At 45.3% G+C, this 21,541-nt stretch overlaps 1 protein-coding gene across 1 annotated transcript in view; it reads right to left on the bottom strand.

The window, feature by feature from the left end:
* The window catches only part of TRIM54 (tripartite motif containing 54), a 229,480-nt gene that overhangs the window by 23,807 nt on the left and 184,132 nt on the right, over positions 1-21,541 (bottom strand). The window contains exon 8 of the mRNA XM_085613274.1: positions 3,866-3,952. Coding sequence (XP_085469400.1) covers positions 3,866-3,952 — 87 coding nt within the window. The remainder of the gene's footprint in view (positions 1-3,865; positions 3,953-21,541) is intronic.

Raw genomic sequence — 21,541 nt, forward strand, 5'->3', positions numbered from 1 at the left:
TTTGGAACAGATTCCTTAGTTCCTTGTTTCCATACATCCCTGTCGGAGGTTGAGTATGCTATTAAACAAAGCACTGGTGGAAAGGCACCCGGCCCAATGGGGTCCCTATCGAGCTGAATAAACTTAATATACCCTTTTGGGCCGCTCTCCTTACTAACATCTTCAATGGTGCTGCACACTCTGTCCTACCCAACACATGGCGCTTGTCAACCATAATTCCTATATTTAAAACGGGGGATTGTTCATCACCATTCTGTTACAGGCCGATCTCGCTCATAGACATCACTGCTAAATTATTGGGCCGAGTCATATATATTAGGACGATGGAGAGGGTGGACACCAAATCCGTTTAGCCCAGTTGCCAACATAGGTCCATGCGCAAACTGGGTACAATCAAGCAATGCCTTAATCTTAACCTGGGGCTAGGTAAATACACAGTGGGCAAACAATCTCAACTTTAACTAGCATTCATGGATTTAACTTCGGCATTTGATTGCATCAACAGGGCTAAACTTTGGCACATTCTTACTGTCCGGAGACTCAACACTGCCCTGGTACACTTCCTGCCCACCTACATGAGGGAATGAAGGCAAGGGTCCGTATTAGCCAGCAGGGGGAGGTTTCAGGAGATATTGTGATCCATCGCAGAGTCAGGCAGCGCTGTGTGTCGGCTCCTCTTTTATTTATCTTATATGTTAATGGTCTTCATCCTTCTCTTTTGGAGCCACTCAAGATGTACCTATGATGGGGAAACCACTCCCAGCGCTCCTGTACGCGGATGATGCAGTGCTCATATCACGCACTCTGAGAGCACCGAGTCTCGCAGTACATGCCTTCCTTAACTTTATAAAGCAAAAACCAAAGGAAATGATGGACGGAGTGTTGAACATTGCAAGCACTCACCCCCAGTCAACTGATCTGGGTTTAATCCATCACCGTTCTTTAGCCCACTCTGCCACCCCAGTTCAGACATGGCCATATGCAAATCAGACTGACCCTGTGCCTCATGGGAACAGTCCAGCCCGAACTGCCAAACCATGCCTTCCCTGGACCGGAAACAAGCTTCCTAGGACCGGTTTCTGGCATTTCAGCCGTCTTCAGCCAGGCCCGCCTGAATCCAGTGGCAATGTGAGCAAGGGACTCACGTCTGAGCATACCCTGCCAACTTATGGCGAACAAAGCAAAAACCAAAGGAAATGATGGACGGACAGCTATCCTGGCTGAAGAGGGGTGAAACCCCGAAACTGGTCCTAGGATGCTTGTTTCCTGTCCAGGGAGGACCTGGCTTGGCAGTTCGGGCTGGACTGTTCCCATGAGGCACAGGGTCAAGACTGATTTGCATATGTGTCTGGGTTCAAACTGGAAAGGCATGGTGAGCAAAAAAACGATGGATTTAGGCCCAGATCTCTGTACTGGGGTGAATGTATGACATTGTTCTGCATTCTGTCCATCAATTGTTGTTTTTGCATTTGTCACCCCGAGTGGGAAGGGTATGCCCAGACGTGGGTCCCGTGCTCTCCATGCCACTGGAATCAAGCTATCCTGGCTGAAGAGGGGTGAAACCCCGAAACCGGTCCTAGGATGCTTGTTTCCAGTCCAGGGAGGACCTGGCTTGGCAGTTCGGGCTGGACTGTTCCCATGAGGCGCAGGGTCAAGACTGATTTGCATATGGCTGGGTTTAAACTGGAATGGCATGGTGAGCAAAACAAGGATGGATTTAGACCCAGATCTCTGTACTGGGGTGAATGTATGACATTGTTTTGCATTCTATCCATCAATTTTTGTTTTTGCAATTTCCTTAACTTGATGGCCTCCCTCGACCTCCGGACTCATTTCACTGTCTCATTTTATGTCCCGCTGTCCCAAGTGTAGGCCCCTGCCAAACCTGGTAATCAACCCCAATACACTGACTAGAACCAGCTCTTTCCCTTCTCTAGGAATCTACTTTTCTGCCAAGGAATCTTGGTCCCCCAATGTCTCACACCGTACGACCAAATTCTCTATGGCTAATGGGTCTTTATGCAGCCTTCCCCAGCCCTCGGGCGGTGGCTCCCTAAAGCCGTTGCGCCAAATCTATACATCTCAGTGCTTACCCATTGCCATGTACGGCGCTGAGATATGGGGGATTTCTAATTGCATTGACATTCAACGAGAAGAGAAGAGAAAAGATTTCTTAGAAGGGTGCTATCCCTCCCCATATCTGCTGCCACTTATATTTGCCACAAGGAACTTGGGCTACCCCATCTTGAAGATTAGATCCGGGTACCAACGGCTTTGCTCTGGCTATCAATCTGGAAGAACTCTGAAACTGCTCTAACCAAATCCCTTGGATTCGGTCTGTTAAATCTGTAGATCGCTGTATAGGGCTGGAATCCTTTTTCTCTGATCCCCTCACCTATGCTTCCTTAAGCAAAAGGTGTGTGGTTGATGCATTTCATCAGTTTGAGGCATCTCAGGGGATAAAGAGTCTTTCGCAGAGATTGTCTGTAGCCAGGTACCTGGATCTATGGGACTATGGGACTATGATAACCCTACTAATTATAAATGGACTGTCGGCCACAGGTGGGAACGCGCCTCTTCTATCTCAGACACCGATACCTGGCTGTTTCCCGCTGGGCTTTACCCACCGCTTCGAACTCTTACCTTGTCCCTGCGATGACATATCTGAACAGACAATGCTCAATTTCACCTTTTTCTGCACATTTTATATATGTCATACTAGACTCTTCTTAGTTCCAATCCTAAAGAAGTATTGCTACAACCTCAGCCAGTGCAGACCTGCTCTTAGATTTGTATTACTTTTAAATAATGCGTGCGCGTATCCAATGCTCTGGATCCATCTGGTGCTGTTGTTTGGGACTGTACTATTCTGCATTTATTTTGTATGCATTTTACTTGATGTAATTCCGAGTTTTATCTGCTTCATCTTATTGTGGCTTACTTCTCTGGTTGCTACAATGCCACTGAATTGAATAGTTGAGCAGTTATAAATGGTTTCTATCAGATCTACTTGGTAGGATGTGTGTTTTTGGCACCAAATGAACTACAATGGAGAAAAGCCCAGTTGTTTGCTAGGGCTGGTTATCGGTCTTTAATGATGTCAGTTGGTTTGAGTTGGTATTTTTATTGAATCGGCAGAATGTCTCATGATTCTCATGTTTTTCCAGCTGTGTGTATAATGTACAATGTCCTAAAACCCCAATATGCATCTGGCTTCAGTAGAAACAATTTGTAACTGTTTAATTGGGACTTCCTCGTGGGATGTCATTCATGTGATGCGACTGAAACAGGGAGAGAAACAAGTGATCCGGCAAAGGTTTGGAGGTGACAGAGAAAACAACAGCGCCGTCCTGGCTGCAGCTAAAGGTGCCTGTGGCAAAAGAGAGAAAGGACTAAACATGGCGCGTGTAAGCGGACGCGCAGGCGCAGGCTGGTGAATAGAAGGCTGTTAGAAAGCAACTGAAGGGGTTCTGGAGGCCATTACTAATAGCAGAGCAGCCTCCAGTGGTACAGCAGCTTCTAGCATCTGTTTCTATAACTGAAACCTTTCTTTCCTCGGTAAACACACTACACAGTGTATACATTTGGGACTCTTGATGATTCAGCAAGCTCCATTCTTTGGGGGCTGCCAGGGGAACCCCCGTCCACGGCGCCCCTCATTTTGTGATCACAAATACATGTGTAAATTGTATATTCTACCTAAATTGCAAAGTACAGGAGTTATTTTTCTTCCATGAAGTTTGCAAAGCCCAAACTATTTTGTGACAAACGAGCAAAAGAGAGTGTCAGTCGTGCTGTCCGAGGTTACCCAAATGTAAAGGTGAGCACAGGTGATTAAACATGGCTATGAGAGACAGTAACTCACCCTCCGGAGCGTCCTGCCTCTCCTCGTCCACGACAGCCTCCCGCTCGTCGACATCGAAGGCGTCTTCTTCATCCTCGTTGACCACACCTGAAAGAGGAGACCACAGGGTTGAGGACACAGGTCTGGTCTCAGAGTAGGAACAAAGGAAGCACCGGCTGGCACCAGGGGTAAGTACCAGGGGCATGTACCAGGTCCTTGCCTGGTTATAAGCATGAGGAGGCAGGCATTTACTGGGCACTGCCCTTTAAAAGCACCAGGAAACCAGGCCTACTGGGTTCTGTGTGTAAAAATGCCCAGAGAGAGGAATGTCCCTGGTGCAGCTCTGCAGTAAGCATGAGGAGGCAGGACTTTACCAAACACTGCCCTATTACAATCAAGCACCTGGCAATGACTTTCTATCAAGGTATTTTCTGCTTTTAGCACCAGGAGACAGGAGCTAACCAGTCGCTCGCGTGTTATAAACACAATGTATGATGTGGTTCACACGCATACAGAGACCCTGCACTTTCTTTCATTTACTAGTCTCGTCTCTTTACCATGTCCTATCAACTTCCCTCTGGACATCGTGATGTTTGCCCCCTTTGCCAGAAATCGGAATGTTTTCCTTAGTCTAGAAAGAGACTGGAGTCTTTTTTTATTAGCACTGTCGCTGCAGTGCAGTATTGAGTATTAATATACAAAAGGCCAGCCCACTCATTCTATTCTCCACAGCTAAAGCACTCATGAATTCCACTGTCCCCAGTAAACTGGCTGGTGTAACACTCCCTTAGAGGGCCTCTATGACAAGTTGGGTTGGTGGGGAGGCTATGGGGGGGCAGGGTGGACAACAGCCACAATGCTGGTCAGGGTGAACTACAAAAAAGTCACTAAATTAACCTGTGCTTAACCCTCTGGTTGCTTCGCATCGATCTTAACTTAGAGGCAATGTGTGTAGTATTTATGCAGTACAGTAAAAATCCCATATCAATTTCGAAAAAATAGAGTAGAATGTAATACATTATTTGACATAAAAATAACAAAAATCCATTTAGTAGAACTAGATATATGTAATTTTTAACCTTTACGTAAAAATAATGCAAACTGTGGTAATCTGTTCGCACCGGTCCAGGACAACGTCACAAGTTCAGGCAGACAGTGAATATAGGGACTAGGTTAAACCTACTGAGAATTATACCTTATATCTTCGATGAGAGGCGATGCACTGCACCGCACAGCAGAGGTACCCAAGGAGGAATGCGGGTACTGCGTTGAGGTGCGTCATGCTGCATTGGTTCTGATGAGCATTGCTGGGTCCTATATCAGGTTGCGTTGCGCTGCATCACTTCTGATGAGGAGCTGAAAGGCAAGGTCCACATCGAGGTGCGTCGGGCTGTGTTCAGTTCCGATGATGAGCTGTGACGACTGCAATATGAGGTCAGGTTGTGTTGGTTTCCAATGAGGAGCTGCAAGGGCTGTAATGCAAGATCCGCGAAGAAGTGCGTTGCTCTATTTTGGTTCCGATGAGGAGCAGCGGGGGTTGCATCAGGTTGCGCCACCCTGCATGAGTTCTGAGGGGGACCACAGTTGGGCTGGCAGCGCACCTTTATCCCTACTTGCAGGGGTCCAGGACTGGGAAGGCACCACTTGGGGGGTTAGGACTCACAGCAGATAGAGCCACGGTGCAGGGTTCAAGGGTGTTGGAGCTTTTTGTGGCCCTATAGCGCAGAATAGGAGGGCAGCCTACTAGCCTTGGAGTCCCTCTGGTGGTCCTGGGTTCAAGGTACAGGTCCAGTCCTTCTTCCTCAGGTAGCAGAGCAGTCCCTCTTGAAGGCACAGCAATAGGGAAGCAACGCAGCAGATCAGCTGGCAGTCCTTCTTGCAGCAGAGCAGCAGGGCAGGCCTTCTTCTGAGTCTTCCACAGGTCCAGAAGGGATCTGACGTGTTGGTGCTAAGGGTCCAATATTTATACCAGGAGCCGTATTACAGAAAGTGCAACGGGGCGCAACGGGCATGTGTGCCCACTATGTGCGCCCCTGTGGTGCTTTGGTTTTACAGAAGAGGCCTCAGATGCTTGTGGGGCCCCTTCTGTAATACAGATAGCGCCGGCGCACATGTAGCGCCAGCGCTATCTCAAGAGGACGTTCACTCATTTGCATGAGGGAATCTCTTTGCCTCTGCGCTCGCGCCGAATCATGAACATGGAGGCAAAGGCAAAGAAGCTGCCAGGAGGTGCACAGAAATTGCATCACAGAAAAAGGTGTCAGTGCGCCCCCTGATGGCAGCCCTCTGGAGGGGGGAAAGGGGTTCCATGGACCATTCAGACATCCCCTTGCAGGCGGTGCCATCATTCATTGCACCCTCCTGCAAAGGGATCTCTAATCCCTCCTAAAAGTGCAGGTGAGTTGCCGTCTGCACAGTGAAACACAGAGCTTTGAAGCAGCCGCTCCATATTTCACTGGAGTGTGCTGCCCCCAGGGCAGCAAAAGTTCACGGCTGCCCTGGAGCAGCGCATTCACTATAATGGAGCGCAGTTTCCCAGTTTGCACATGGTGCATCTATTTAAAGGAGCGGTATGGTGCTTCTGGAGTTTCCTATCACAGAGTGTATGGAATTTTGTGCTTCCCTGCCCTGGTCCCAGTCTGTCTGCAGTAACAATAGGCTAGGGGGGAAGTCCTTTGTGTGTGAGATGCATCAGTGTATTTGAAGAACAAGTGTGACAGGTGACAGCTCTGCCCCTCTCATTAAGTCAGGATGGCCCATCAGGCTAACTCCCAGACCCTCTATTGTGATGCTGCCTGAGAAAATCACACAAACGCTAACTGCCAACGATGCCTAGTAATGTGACCAAGGAGCAAGCTGCAGGCACCAAATGGTTAGGACAAGAAAATACCACATTTCTAAACATGTTATTTTCAGAATTGTGACCTAAAATCTGACTTTACCATTAAAAAGGTTTTTAAATTACAATTCCTCAGATACCAAACATGAGGTTATCACTAATCAAATGTATTAGGATAACCCAATGTTATCCTATGGGGAGGTAGGCCGTGTAGTAATGAAAAACAAAATAAAGAGTTTTTCACTACCAGGACATGTAAAACTTAAAAGTACATTTCCAACTTTTTACATACGCTGCACTCTGCACTATGGGCTGTTTAGGGCCTACCCTAGGGGTGAATTACATGTTTTAAAAAAGAAAGGTTAGGTCTGAGAAAAGGTTTGTTCTGCCAAGTCGAAGTGTCAGTTCATAACATCAAACACAGGCTGTAATGGCAGGCCTGATGGCAGATTTAAAGGAATTCTTAAGTGGGTGGCACAATCAATGCTGGAGGCGCACTAGTAGCATTTAATTGATAGCTCTGGGTGCATGTAGTACCAATTTACAAGGGACTTACAAGTGAATGAAATGTGGCAATCGGGTGTAAGCCAATTTCACCATGTCTGAAGTTGAGAGTTCAAACACTTTAGCACTTGTTATCAGTGATAAAGTGCCCAGAGTCCTAATGCCAACAAAAACGAATTCAGCAACAGTAGGAGGATTAAAGGGAAAGATTTAGGGAAAGATCAACTTAATCTTCACAGTTCTAACAGCCCTCTTTGCAATAGGGCCGGAAACCTCACTACAAGAACACTTTACAATCTTCCCAGGAGCCCTCCTTCCTCTGCCTATCCCTGCCATGTTGGCTGGCTATCTACAAAAATACAGGGTCCTTTCGAAGTTACCAAGACTTGCATTCAACGCTATTCCTAGCTAAGCACTGGATTGCCTTTCTACTTGCCGGGACAGCTGTAACTCTAATTGGAGCTTCCAATGTGCTAACCAGAATCTTACAAATTCACCCATCTACCTACTTGATTCCCTGGCATGGAATTCACAGCCGCCAATCAACAGGGCCTGGCCTTCTATCCAAGAGTGTAAACACCTCTGTGGGATCTCCTTACAGCACTGGAAGGCTAGTGTTGAGTCTGACTCCCACAGTCAAGATTCATTTCACCCCTCACATATGTCACACCTTGTAAATTATACATTTGAGTATTTTTTTGTTTTTATCTCTATGCCTGTCTGTACTTGCTTTATAGATATGTAGACTTAAGTACTTGTGCATCCATGGGTGTGTCGGTGTTTGTGGCTCATATTGAAACAAAGGCCATTACACTCATCACGCATTCTCACACTTTTTAGGTCGAGCCTGGGCAGTGCATGAGCTGCTCTGCGAGGCATGCTGTATTCAGTGTATTGAAGCTCCGCCCATGCTCCGCCCATATTTTTCATTGGCTTGTGTCATTGTCCACTGTAAATTGTGGCTGTTCATTGGTCAATAGGCTTAGTAGTCCCTTCTCAGTTCCGCCTTGTTTCATTTTGTAGACTGCCATGGCAACACCCCCTGTTATGTGTGTTGTTACTCAGTAGGCTTTAATTACAGCCTCCGAGCACTATTTTCTCAAATAGCTTTGTGTGCCTGCTGTTGCAGGCAGGACACGCTCTCTCCTAGACACACTCTCTCCTAATGCTTTATTTTTATTTTATAGCTCCGGCACCTAATGCTTTTGCAAAGCAATAGGTCTTGCATTTGTGAGAGCTTAAGCTATTAGCATTGTAAATGACAATGCCTTTTATTTATCTGTTTTAAAAACAGCACATAAATAAAGGGCATTGACATTTACAATGCCAATAGCTCAAACTCTCGTAAATACGAGACCTATTGCATTGCAAATGCTTGTTGTGTTTGACATGCCCATAGGAACTTTTTGGTGCAGCCATGGATAGATTCGTCATTCTTTCTGCTTTGATTACAACATCGTGGAGAAGTGTGGCTCACTGGCTAGAGTAGGCAGACCTGGAAGCAGAGGTCAGCCCGGGACCAGGGTTCAATTCCCGGCTCGGCTGGGTCTTGAGTCCATAAATTGTCCATGGACTCGATAATTCTCGCTCCAGTGCATACTCGATTCATGGGTTCACACTCTGCAACTCTGGGCAATAGCTTGCTTAATCTCCACAATGGCCCCTCGCGGCGGGATGCCTGGCTTTCACCTTGTGGATGCCCTGCTGGGTTATCTCACAGGGGAATACCAGGACGGGTTCCCTAAGCAAGCGCTTAGAGACCGGTTGGTGATTTGCGATATATAAATATCTGTACATTTACATTTACATTACATTGCAACAGAGCCATATTTTAAACAATACCAGTTTGCTGTTTTTAGCGCCACCTAGTGGTCACTAGAAAAACTTCAGCAGAAGTGTGGACGACAGAACACCAAGTTATGGCTAGAATTGGGAAATTCGCAGGTGCAGAGTTATTGCGAACACCTGCCATGTTGTCAGGCCGGGAATAGGATGTAATTCCGTTTGCTATAATGTGTGGCCCAAGAAAAAACGATACCTTACCTCGTTGGTGTGTGTTGTCTGAGGACCGGAGTTAACAGTTGTGTGTTTTGAGTGTCTGCCATTTATTGCAGTTTTTTACCTCTACTAGTACTTTGTATGCTTTTGTAACCTGCACACATGTCACTTTTTCCTTTTGTAACGTATCGTTTGCTACCTCTTGTATTTTGTTTGCTCTTGATACTTGCACAATTGTCACTATTGCCTCATGTAACGTAACGTTTGCGTTTGTAACATGCTCACTTGTAATTTTTTTCCTCATGTATCATTACTGTTCCTATTGTAAAGCGCTTTGAGACCTTCGGGTAAAGTCCACGCTATATAAAAACAAATTAAATAAAATAAATAAATAAAATATTAACCCTGGCTAAGGTGTGGTGGGGGAGGGTGGCGGTGGGTGTGTCAGTGCCGGGGGCCAGTCAGAGACGTTTTAATGCATGGGCAAAGTGGGCTCTGGCCCAGGGCCCCAGCCTTTCAGGGGGCCCCCTGACAGAGTCAGCTCCATTCTCCAGAGTTTTGCCCTAATGACCTTGATTATTTCTTAAACGGATTGTTTTAAATACTGTTTTCCTTTAATTTATGTTTTATGTGCCTGATGCGTTTATGTTTCATGCCATATACAGAAAAAAAGTTTCTTTTAGATCAAAACAAGGCCTAACATATAAGAAATGGGAGGGCGTCACAGAGATTATTTGCAGTAATATTGGTGAGCTGCTGCTGTGTTACAATATTGAAAACACACATAACTATCCCTGAATATTAGATGTAAACACATTTAGGGCCTTATTTATGAGAAGTGATGCATCGCTGTGTGAAAACAGGGATGCGTCACTTCTTAGTGCACCCTCCTTGCGACATGACGGAAACGTCATATTTACTGTATGTCCCATCATGTCGCAAGGAATTACAGATACATCAGTATTTCTGGCGTATCTGTAAGCGCAAAAGTGATGCATTGCTGGGGTGTGTCTGAAAATAGGCGCAAAGCCAGCTATGTGTCCTTTCACATGGGGCAAGCCCCATGTGAAAGGGCCTGCATCAGTGTTACACCTGCTGTGAGGCAGGTGTAAGATATGGACGCAATGGCCTCCTAGAAGTGGCGGACTGAGTTCTCATAGATTTCAATGTGCCACTTCTACGAGGCTTTTGCGGGGGAACACCCACTCTGCATACATTATACCTGGCGCAAGTATAATGTGGTGCAGGGGTTTACAAAGTGACGCATCTGCCTAGATGCGTCACTTTGTATATAGGGCGCAACATGGCACATTTTTTTCGCTGCCGGTGCGTCACAAAAAGCGACGCACCGGCGGCATAAAAGTGAAACAAGGCCTCATAAATAAGGCCCTTAGAATTTGGACGAGTGTTCCTTTGCACTGTCAGGGACCTAATGAAATTAAATGAAATAATGTATTTAATAAAGCGCGCAGCCACTCAGACTAGAGTGTCCTGGCACATGACAGCGGGAGGAGACCGTGCGTAAAAGACCCATCAGTTATTAAAAAGCCAGGTTTTTATGTTCTTCCTGAAAGTGAGTAGGTCTGTGGTTAGTCTCAGAGACTCAGGGAGTCTATTCCACAATTTTGCGCCTAGAAAGCAGAGTGATCTGCCTCCAGTGCGGGCACGGCATATTTTAGGCATGATGGCCAGGTAGGCATTGGAAGATCTTAGGTGTCTAGATGTTGTGCAGTGATTAACGCGCTTATTTAGGTAGCTGGCTCCTAAGCTGTGGAAAGCTTTAAAGAAGATGGTCATCTCTTTGAAGTTGATCCGTTCTTTTATGCGGAGCCAGTGTAGAGACTTAAGAATAGGGTTCATACTAGATCTGGGTTTAGGTTTCAGGATGGCTCTGGCCGCCGCATTTTGTACTACTTGTAGGTGCTGGATAAGGGCTTTGGGAAGACCGAGGTACAAGCTGTTGACATAGTCAAGCTTTGATGTCACCAGAGCCTGCACCACGATCTTTCGACTCTCATGCGGTAACAGTAGCAGGAATTTTTTTAGCATCCGGAGTATGCCAAAGCAAGCTTCAGTTAGAGTTTGGATTGGAAAGCGCATGGAGAGTGTCTTGTCTATGACAATTCCTACGTTTTTGACTGTCTCCTTTTCCGCGGGTGGGGGCAGCAGATCTTTTGGCCACCAAGAGCTCCAGTCAGGTGTTTCTGGATTACCAAAGAAAATAACTTCAGTTTTGTCCGGATTGCACTTCAGCTGATTGATCTTAAGCCAGTTAAAAACCTTTGTGAAGCAAGACCTAATCATTGCACCGTCAAAGTCGGTTCCTTTTTCACATGTAAAAATCAGCTGAGTGTCATCAGCATAGGAACCAATTTTGACGCTCTCTTCCTCTATCATAAATGCAAAGGGGGATAGATATATATTAAAAAGGGTAGGACTGAGAATGGAGCCCTGAGGGACACCTACATTCATGGCCGGAACCGGGGATGAGAAAGGTGGGAGCCAGATGTCCTGAGATCTATTTGCCAAGAAGGATGACATCCATGTTAAGGCGCCCCCCCCCCGTTGATGTTAGCAAGTCTCTCCAGGAGCCTCTCATGTGGGACCGTATCGAAGGCCGCCGACAGATCGAGCACTATCAGAACAGACTTGCCTCCCTGGTCCAGCTTACCCTTGAGCAATTCAGTCACATCCAGGAGAGAGTACTTCGTACTGTAGTTAGCCCTAGAACCGGATTGGGACTCATGAAGGAGCTTCCCATCATTAATGTGTTTTTGGAGGGCGTTGTTTACATGCTTTTCTAATACTTTGGAGAGGGCAGGAAGAAGGGAGATTGGCCTGTAGTTGGCAGGGTCTGTCAGTTTGGCGTTAGCCTTTTTTATCAGTGGAAGAATCTTAGCATTCTTAAATAGTTTTGGCATGTTGCCTGAGGAGAGGGAAGCATTAAAGAGCTGGTTTATGGTGGGAGCTAATAGGTTCAGGATATTCGCTGGACATGGGTCGGTAGGAGAGCCAGACTTAATGCTTTGGAGAAGAGTCAGTGACTCTTCAAGCTAAAACTCAGGGAAAACTAGTAAAGATGGAGGATCCAAGAGGTGAAATTTGCTATTGGAACTAAGGTAGAAGGTCAGTTCTTCCTCTGAGATGTTACTGATGGCTTGTTGGATCACGGAGATCTTTTTGTGGAAAAATTGAGCTAATTGCTTAGACCATTCTTCCGTACATGGCCCTTCCTTTGTGCCTGCTTTCGGGACGGTAAAGGATTTAACTATGCTAAAGATTTCCTTACTCTTATTTTGGGCATTTTCTATTTTGGTTTGAAAGAAGTTTTTCTTGGTTGCCTTCACAAGAATGTAATGAGCTTTTAAGGTGTCTTTATACACCTTCCTGTCCACAGGTAGATAGGATTTACGCCATTTCCGTTCCATTTTTCTACAATTTCTTTTGCTAGATCTGAGGGAACCGTTAAACCATGGAGCTGGTGAGGCCGACCTCTTTGAGGAGCGGGAAACAACCGGTACCACTGTACCAATGTTGGTACGGAGCCAGGAATCTATTGAGAGGGTGTCAGAGTCGGGGCAGCCAGACAGCTCCGGTGAGGAACAACCGAGGGCATCTGCTAACATCGGGATGGATATTTTATGGAACGTCCTGTAATTAGGGACCCTGTGCCTTGTGTTAGCCCGAGGGGCTGTGGCAGAGTTGGGAAGGACACATTTTAATAGTAGGTGGTCAGACCAGGTAATGGGAAGAGGTAGGCTTGCTTATATGTTAAAGTTGTGTAAGATTTGGTCTATGGTATGGCCCTTCTCATGGGTGGCAGAAGAAATAGATGGAAACATGTTGCAGGCCTGCAGCGTCCCCAACAAGGAAATTGTTTGAGGGTCTTTTCCATTGTCCATATACATATTGAATTCTCCCAGAATAAGGCAGTTGTTGTATTTTAAGGCCAGGGAGGTGGTGGCTGTATTAAGCGTAGTAATAACATTTCCAATTGCAATGAGAGGTCTGTAAATCAGAAAAACAGCTATGCTATGATGGGGGATAAGGTACAGCAGAAGCCTAAGGACTCTGCACCCTCGATGTTTTCCATTGGTATGGGAGAGCAGTCTAGTTTTTAATTGTAAATTTTGGTGACACCGCCCCCCTTCCCACTTTGTCGTTCTCTCCTAAAGATTTTATAATCCGTAGGGATGGCCAAGGTGATAGTAGGGTTGGAGGCTACAGCCAGCCAGGTCTCAGTGAGAAATAAAAGATCAGGCTGTTCGTCTAAAAGCAGGTCATAAATGTGTGGTTCATGCATTTGCATAGAGCGACAATTTAACAGGGTGGCCTTTAAGTCCTCTGTTTTCTTATTGTTTTTACACTTATTGTTGTGTGGGAGGATCTTGGGTGCAAGTTTCCTAGGCTGGAGGAGAGACTTATTGCATCGAAAGTCTACCTCCAAGCTCGGATCAGCCGCTGTACACTGACATAATGGTAGCCGCCTAAGGCTAAGCAGTTTTTCCCTATTGTAATATAGTGGAAGAAACTCACCGGAGGGGAACTGGGCAGCATGGCCAGAGCCAGATGCCTCCGGGAGGGTGACGGGCGCAGAGGGCCTTGCGCCTTTGGCACACCAGCGGCGCGCCGAAGGCACGCGTCCGTTTGCATCGGGAAGATATAGGCTAATGCCTTTGATGAAACTGGACCGCTAACGCAGCTGAGGAAGCGTAAACTACGTGGGCGGAAGTGAGGAGCTCGATAGTAGCCCCAGCCCTCCGCACAACCGGCGTATCAGCCACGGCGGACCAGAAATGGAGAAAAAGCGAGATGTGAATCGGAGCAGCTAAGGAGGTGCAGGCAAGCAGAATCAAGTAAAGTGCAAGTGCGCGTAGGTAGAAGAAATTGTTAAAAAGCAAGGAGTAATTCAGCCACAATATACAATTTAAAAAAGTATTAAAAACCTAGTAGCAGGGCAGGAAACACTAAATCCTACTGCTGTCAGCTGCACGCGTCTGTTTGCATCAGGAATATATAGGCTAATGCCTATGATGCAAACTGGATCGCTAATGCAGCTGAGGAAGCAGAAACTGCGTGGGAAACAGGGGCTCAAATTGGATCAGAAATTCAAAGCTGTTCTGAACAGGGGCCCCCAAAATATGTTTGGCCCAGGGCCCCCAAAATCCTTAAGATGTCCCTCATCCGTCCAATGTTTTACTTCAGGGGGAGTGGAGAGCCGCCCCTCTCTGCCTAATCAATCAACACTCGTGATCAACAGCAATTACTGAACTGATTAAGTGCCTGGGGGCAGGTGTGAGATTAGCACGGACAGAAGCTGCTGATATCAGACGCAATGGGCAGCAGGGGGCGCACTCTGACACCCCCAGTTCAGGAAAAGACACTGCAAACTTCCTTCTACAAGGGACTTAACAGAAACACTGTAGCAGGAAGGAGAAACATTTTTAGAAAGGTATTCTGTCTTCCCAAGTACATGTAAACGTATGTGCCATTAGAACACCAATCTTAGCAGTTCATTTTCTTTTTTTCTTTATGTAAGTCCGGTCGTAACCTGTGGTCTAAAGTTAACAATAGGTTAAGAAATAATAACGTTGTTTTATATAACGTTATTTCTATAAACCTGTATTTGAAGTGCCACCCCGTAATATACATGATTACACTACAACTTATAACAGATTTACCCCGTTGTCGGGCTTGGACTGTCAAGATTGACTGCGTACTCAGTCAGTGAATGCTCCAAGAACTAACGCTACAATCCTAGTACCAACCCAAGATAGTCCCCATGCTCCCATATTGGATATATTAGACACCAGGGAAAATAATCAGACACTTAAAATCTTAAGTTGGAATATAGCTGGTTTGTCATCCAAGCTAAATTTAGTGGATTGGCAAGCATTAATTAATCAGCAGGATGTTGTTATGTTCCAGGAGACTTGGGCAACCCAGGATTTGTATATGGAGGGGTTTGAATGTTTTAATATCTTGTCCCCCATCCCCACATCAGGCAGACCTGCTGGAGGTCTGTCAATTTGGATTAATATTAAGGCAGGTGGTCGTTTCAGAATTATACCTACGAACAGCGACAAATTTCATGCAGTTCTTTATACTAGGGGAGTTTCAATTTATTTGATAAATTTTTACAATGATGATTTTAAAACTGTGCCCAATATGAACTTTTCATCTCTGTTTAATTTTGTTTTACAATTACAATCTAGTACGTGCGATGACCAAATTATGGGTATATGTTTGGGCGGTGATTTTAATGTTAAGATTCACAAAGACATTTTTTCTGCTATCCGACTTGACACACGAGTTCCTCTGAGTCAACGAGGGGAACAACTAGTGAATCTTTTAAGTTCCCATAATTTCCGGAATGTTATGCAGATTGCCGATCCCCCCCCCCCTGACAGTAGCGCAATTCCTACCTATAGAAGCAGAGGCTCCACTTCTATTATTGACTATATATTTGTAACCGCCTCTTTAGAAAGTTATGTGTTAAAGGCAGAGGTGATACAAACTATGCAAAGCGACCATAATCCGATTAGTACTACTCTAAGCTTTTCACGTCGCCCTGCGCATGATTTTGCGCTCGGTGCACGAGATCTGGTGGCATCAAATGACAAACTCAGAGTAGTTTGGCGCAATATTGACAACAACACTTTATTTGAAAAAATGATTAAACACCACTCAAATCTGGTGGACATTTGTTTAACGCCCTGCCTTTATAATATAAAGGTAGTTAACGCCTTTTCAGGGCTATGCTCTGGCATTAAAAATATACTGTCTAAACCAATAAGGGAGCCGAGTTATGAGCTTGGTTGGTTTAATGCTGAATGCTCTGCGGCTAATAGAGCATTAAGAAAGGCCCTTGTAAGCAAACCCAGAGTGGCGTCCGCTATATCATCACTCAGGGCAAACTATAAAAAAGTTATAAAACGCAGAAAGGAAGAGCTTACTAATAACAACTGGGCAAATCTTGTGCAGGCTAATGTGTTAAAAAACAGCAAGAATTTTTGGAAGGCAGTTAAGGATATGAAATCTATGGGTAATATCCCCACACCAATTGCATGTAACATTATGAGTGAATCTTGGGAAGATCATTTTAGTAAGATTTATGCTGCCCCAATTTCCAATAATCCCAAAAAAGAATACATATACACTGGTGGGATATTGATTGAACTATATGAGGTCGAAGAAGCAATAACTCAAAGCCTGGGGGGCAAAGCCCCCGGACCAGACGGTCTCCCTATCGACCTTATTAAAAGTAAACCTGATTTTTGGGCGCCACTTCTTACGAATGTTTTTAACAATCTCACCAACTCATCTATCCCAGACACTTGGTCAGTTAGCACTATTGTCCCAATTTTTAAGAAAGGAGACCGATCCAACCCGAGCTGTTATAGGCCAATCTCATTGATTGATAACACCCTAAAAATCCTGGGACGGGTGTTATTTAACAGAATTAATTCATGGGCTGAGGATAACAAGATCCTGCATCGGTCTCAATTGGGTTTTAGGAGTAGGGTCGGCACTGTTGAACAATGCCTGAATCTTCACCTGATTGTCAGTAAATACACCGTAGCTAAGAAAACACCAATGTATCTGGCATTCATGGACCTTACCTCAGCCTTTGATTTTGTAAACAGATCCCAGCTGTGGAAAACCCTTTTAATTCTCGGCCTTGACGACTCATTAGTCTCCTTTTTAGCATATATACACAGAGACCTGAAAGCCAGGGTTCGCATTGGAAGGAACGGTGAGGTCTCTAAGCCAATTGAAATTGGTAGGGGGGTCAGACAGGGCTGTGTCTTGGCCCCCCTCCTATTCATTTTATACATCAATGACCTATCTAAATCTCTACTGCCCCTAACTGAGGACGTCCCTAGCATCGACGGGAATAAAATCCCCGCGCTGCTTTATGCAGATGATGCTGTGCTAATGGGGCGTACCCCTAATGCCCTGAGAGCTTTGGTCAACGGTTTTGTGGAATTTATGGCAACATTAGATCTGTGTACTAATTTTAAGAAATCATTTTTAATGTCATGTGGGACTAAGAAGTATTTTAACCTTTCTATTGTATCTAACTCTACCAGATTGTCTAGCACCAGCACTTTTCCGTATCTGGGCCAGGTCTTTGCATCTAACGGTTTGTGGAATGATCACATTGCCCATTGCAATAGGAAATTTATTAATTCTATTAATACAATTCTCAGGCTACCCAAACCCAAAAACATAGAGGTAGTGCCTGCTATTGTCAAAATTTACAGACAACAATGCATTCCAACCGTTACGTACGGCGCAGAGGTATGGGGGAACACTGCCAGCTCACCTATCCAACGAGAAGAGAACAGGTTTTGTCGCAAAATATTGGGTGCCCCATTTTCCTCATCTACATATGCTTGTCACGGCGAGCTTCACTTATCCTATATAGAGGATTTTATTAAGGCACGCCCGACATTATTCTGGCTTAGGATTTGGAAAAACCCGGCCGCACAACTGACTAGGGAAATTATCCTGGATTGTTTAAAATGTGACAGAGGGCTGGTCATATCATGGTTGGCCGGAGTCCACAAAAGCTTAATTAGCCTGAATTTGGAACATCGTTTTATAAACCCTTTAGCCCACAACCCCCCAAGCATTAAAACTGTGGAAAAACTACTCTATGCATCGTATAAAGAAACTAGGCTAGCAGCTGAACGTAATAAAACCTCAGTTGCTAGATATATGCGAATAGAGCATGTATCCACAGTAATGCCTACATATCTCTTAAAACCTGTTGGCTGTTGGGAACGGGGTCTATTCTTCAGGCTAAGGACCGACACCATGAAATACTTACTGTCTTTTCCAACTGGCTATTCTCTGAACCTTGATCACACCCCCTGTCCATGTACCCACAATCTGAAACAATCAATGTTACATTTCTCATTCTTTTGTTCCTTCTATTTACCGCTCACGAAAAAAATTCTGATTCCGTACTTTAAATCCCGATGCGTAACTGATTATAAAATAGCCTATGAGTTGATGCTTGCAATTGATAATGATGAATTATGTTTCCGAGTTGGATCCTTTTTAAAAATGGCTGTACGTTTTCGTAATTCTATGATTTCGGACTAATTTCTTCTATGTCCAACTGTAAATAATGTTTTTTAACTGCACTTTTATGGATATGTTGTTTTTATCCGAATAAAGTTCATATTGATTGATTGATTGATTGATAACGTGCTAAATACCAGAATGCTGCAGTTTCCAAGCGCTATAAAAAAACCGTAAATTACTGTTACACAATTTATGGTACTGCACAAAAGAACTGCTACATCCTCATATCTGTTTAAAGAACAGTCCATACATCATGCTACATAATTCACATGACGTTTCTGGGTACATATGTGGGGATGTCGCCATCTACGTGCCTTCTGCGGGAGTCTATATCTAACATGTACGAAACGTGCTTAATACCAGTGAGGGCATTTAAACTTTTCATCCTTCTAAGATTGATAAAATGAGCAGAACTGAGTTAGCTAATAGAAATGTTTATTTACAGTACACAAAGAGGCTTAATATGCGGTAACAAACGCCACACGTACACAAGGTATGCTATAATTGTTTAATTAAAAAAAACAAAGGTTTCAATGGAAATTAAAGTTACAAAAGGTGTATGCCACAACGCATAGGAAAACAAGTCTGAAAAGTAAGGTAATTTGTAAAACAATAACACCATAGCGCCTTAGAAATACTGTCAATATTCCCGATTAATGCCCGGAGTCATGTCTTTCAATAATCGTGATTGGTCAGAATTTCTTAAGATTTTCGCATGGCATCGTTATGTCTTTTATTTACTTGGCTGTTGTATTTCAGTACCTTTGATCTCTTTGGCCAGTGTTTGACTCTGCAACTATGACGCTCTTTACTCCTGTTGTAAACTTTCTGTTGAGTGAATGAGTGATAAAACAGAGCTATGTAGCACACACTTAGGGGCACATTATCAAGCCAGGCGATAAAATTATCGCCGCTTGAGCGGCAGAAAACTGCCGCTAAAACGGCGATAATGGGCTTGATAATATGCTCTATGGAATTCCAATTGAAGCTCAGGTTAGACGTCCTTCACATTTAACCCGGGCTTCAATTGGAATTCCATAGAGCATATTATCAAGCCCATTATCGCCGTTTTAGCGGCAGTTTTCTGCCGCTCAAGCGGCGATAATTTTAGCGCCTGGCTTGATAATATGCCCCTAAGGACTTATCTAGAAAGATTAAATATTCTTTCCAGGTCTGTTAAATTAAAGTCACATCGCATTCAATATGATTGCTTTCTCAAATGAATATTTCTACTTTTGCTGTCAATTTACTTGGTACATGTTGAGTTGAACCCTATAAAATTATTTTTTGTGTGAATATTCATTGTTCTAAATGTACATCCGTTTGCGCTGTCCTACCTACATTCATAGTTTCACATGTACTGTGTTGGTGTTGTTTAATTGTAAATTTTTTGACAGTGAATCTCTACTTGCTTGTAACTTCTTAGGCTCGTCACAACTGGCCATATGCTGTCAGACCCTAGATGAGTTGATTCCACGCACCCCCCATGTTGGGTCTTGCCTGCTCTTCCGCGCATCTTTTTAGCCCGCCCAAGCCTCATCGCAGTCCCCCCAGAGGCAGAGCTTTGCAGTCAGGCCCGCGAGCTGTAAGGGGCGAGCAGCTCTCAGGCCCGCGAGCTGTAAGGGGCGAGCAGCTCTTAGGCCTGCGAGCTGTAAGTGGCGAGCAGCTCTTAGGCCCGCGAGCTGTAAGTGGCTAGCAGCTCTCAGGCCCGCGAGCTGTAAGTGGCTAGCAGCTCTCAGGCCCGCGAGCTGTAAGTGGCAAGCAGCTCTTAGGCCCGCGAGCTGTAAGTGGCGAGCAGCTCTCAGGCCCGTGAGCTGTAAGTGGCGAGCAGCTCTTAGGCCTGCGAGCTGTAAGTGGCGAGCAGCTCTTAGGCCTGCGAGCTGTAAGTGGCGAGCAGCTCTCAGGCCCGCGAGCTGTAAGTGGCTAGCAGCTCTCAGGCCCGTGAGCTGTAAGTGGCGAGCAGCTCTTAGGCCTGCGAGCTGTAAGTGGCGAGCAGCTCTTAGGGCCCTATTTATCAAGGGGGTTCCTCGCTTTTGCACCAGGCAACTCAATTCACCCACAAAATCCGATTTATCAAGCCACACAATGCCATATTGCTTGGTCCTGAGTGGCTTGATATATCAGGCGTGACGCAACACAATTGCTGCGTTGCGTTACTCTGCCCTGGGAAGGTGCGCCATGGGCGTTGCGTGGGTGATCCCACGCACCTCCCTTGGACCTTGGTGCATTCCCAGATTGACCATTCCTGGGAATGCGCTAAAAATGCTATGCCTTCCCGGGGAGGAGTAACGAGGAGATATATCTTTATTACCCCTCGTTACTTCCTCTTTCTATGTGTGCTGCATTCTGTAGCCCACAAAGAAAGAGGAATATGCCCCATGGGATTGTTTTTGTGCAGGAAGGTGCCCCTTGCGGCACGAAAACAATCCGGAATGCACCGTGGTGCAAGGGAGCCTGCTTTGGTGCTAGGCCGCCCATTTTGCATCAGTGCTGGGAAATCACAGAGATGCGCGGTATTGTGATACATAGGGTGCACGCCTGCCCTTTCCCTGTAACGCAGCGCAGCTGTGTATTGGTGTCTGCCCTCTGTCTGTTTCTTAAAGTATTTCCCTCCATCATTAATATTTGAGCGGCCAAATAACTTGAGCCGGCATACAACAGCAAACATTACAAAATACATCACACCTCTGCACCCAACACAATTCAGAGAGTGCCCTTTCCACCTGCAGTGCTTCTTGCTGCTTTTCTACAGGTCTGACTGCTCACCCCCCTTCAGGAGGACCTGCCTGGTAGGACAGGAATATACCTGCATCCTTTATTGTATCTTGTCAAGTCTTGTCACGTCATCTTATGCTCTCTTGTAGCAAAGGAAAAGTGTTGCATAACTATAAAAGGAATGGAAAAGTGATATTTTGTACTGTTTCATGTCATGTCTTACAGTCATGTCTCGCTGTATTGTCTAGTGTCCTCTAGCCTGAGATGAGGGGTGGGGCATTCTGTGTCACATGTCATGTACCACTGTCATGTTTGTTGTAATGTCTTGTGTCACATGTAGGAATGACAGTGTGGTATTCTGCTGTGTCGCATGTCATGTGTCGCTGACAACTCGTGCAGCAACGTGTTGAGGTTCCTTACCGTTTGCGAGGAGTGTTGTGGCCTGTAGTGTGTCATGTCTCGCTGTCAGGCTTTTTGTAATGTCTTGTGTCACTTGTAGGACTGGAGACTGGATGAGTGTGGTATGCTGCTGTGTCACATGTCAT

This window comes from Triturus cristatus, chromosome 6 (genome assembly GCF_964204655.1).
Source record: "Triturus cristatus chromosome 6, aTriCri1.1, whole genome shotgun sequence".
In the NCBI taxonomy this organism is placed as follows: Eukaryota; Metazoa; Chordata; class Amphibia; order Caudata; family Salamandridae; genus Triturus; species Triturus cristatus.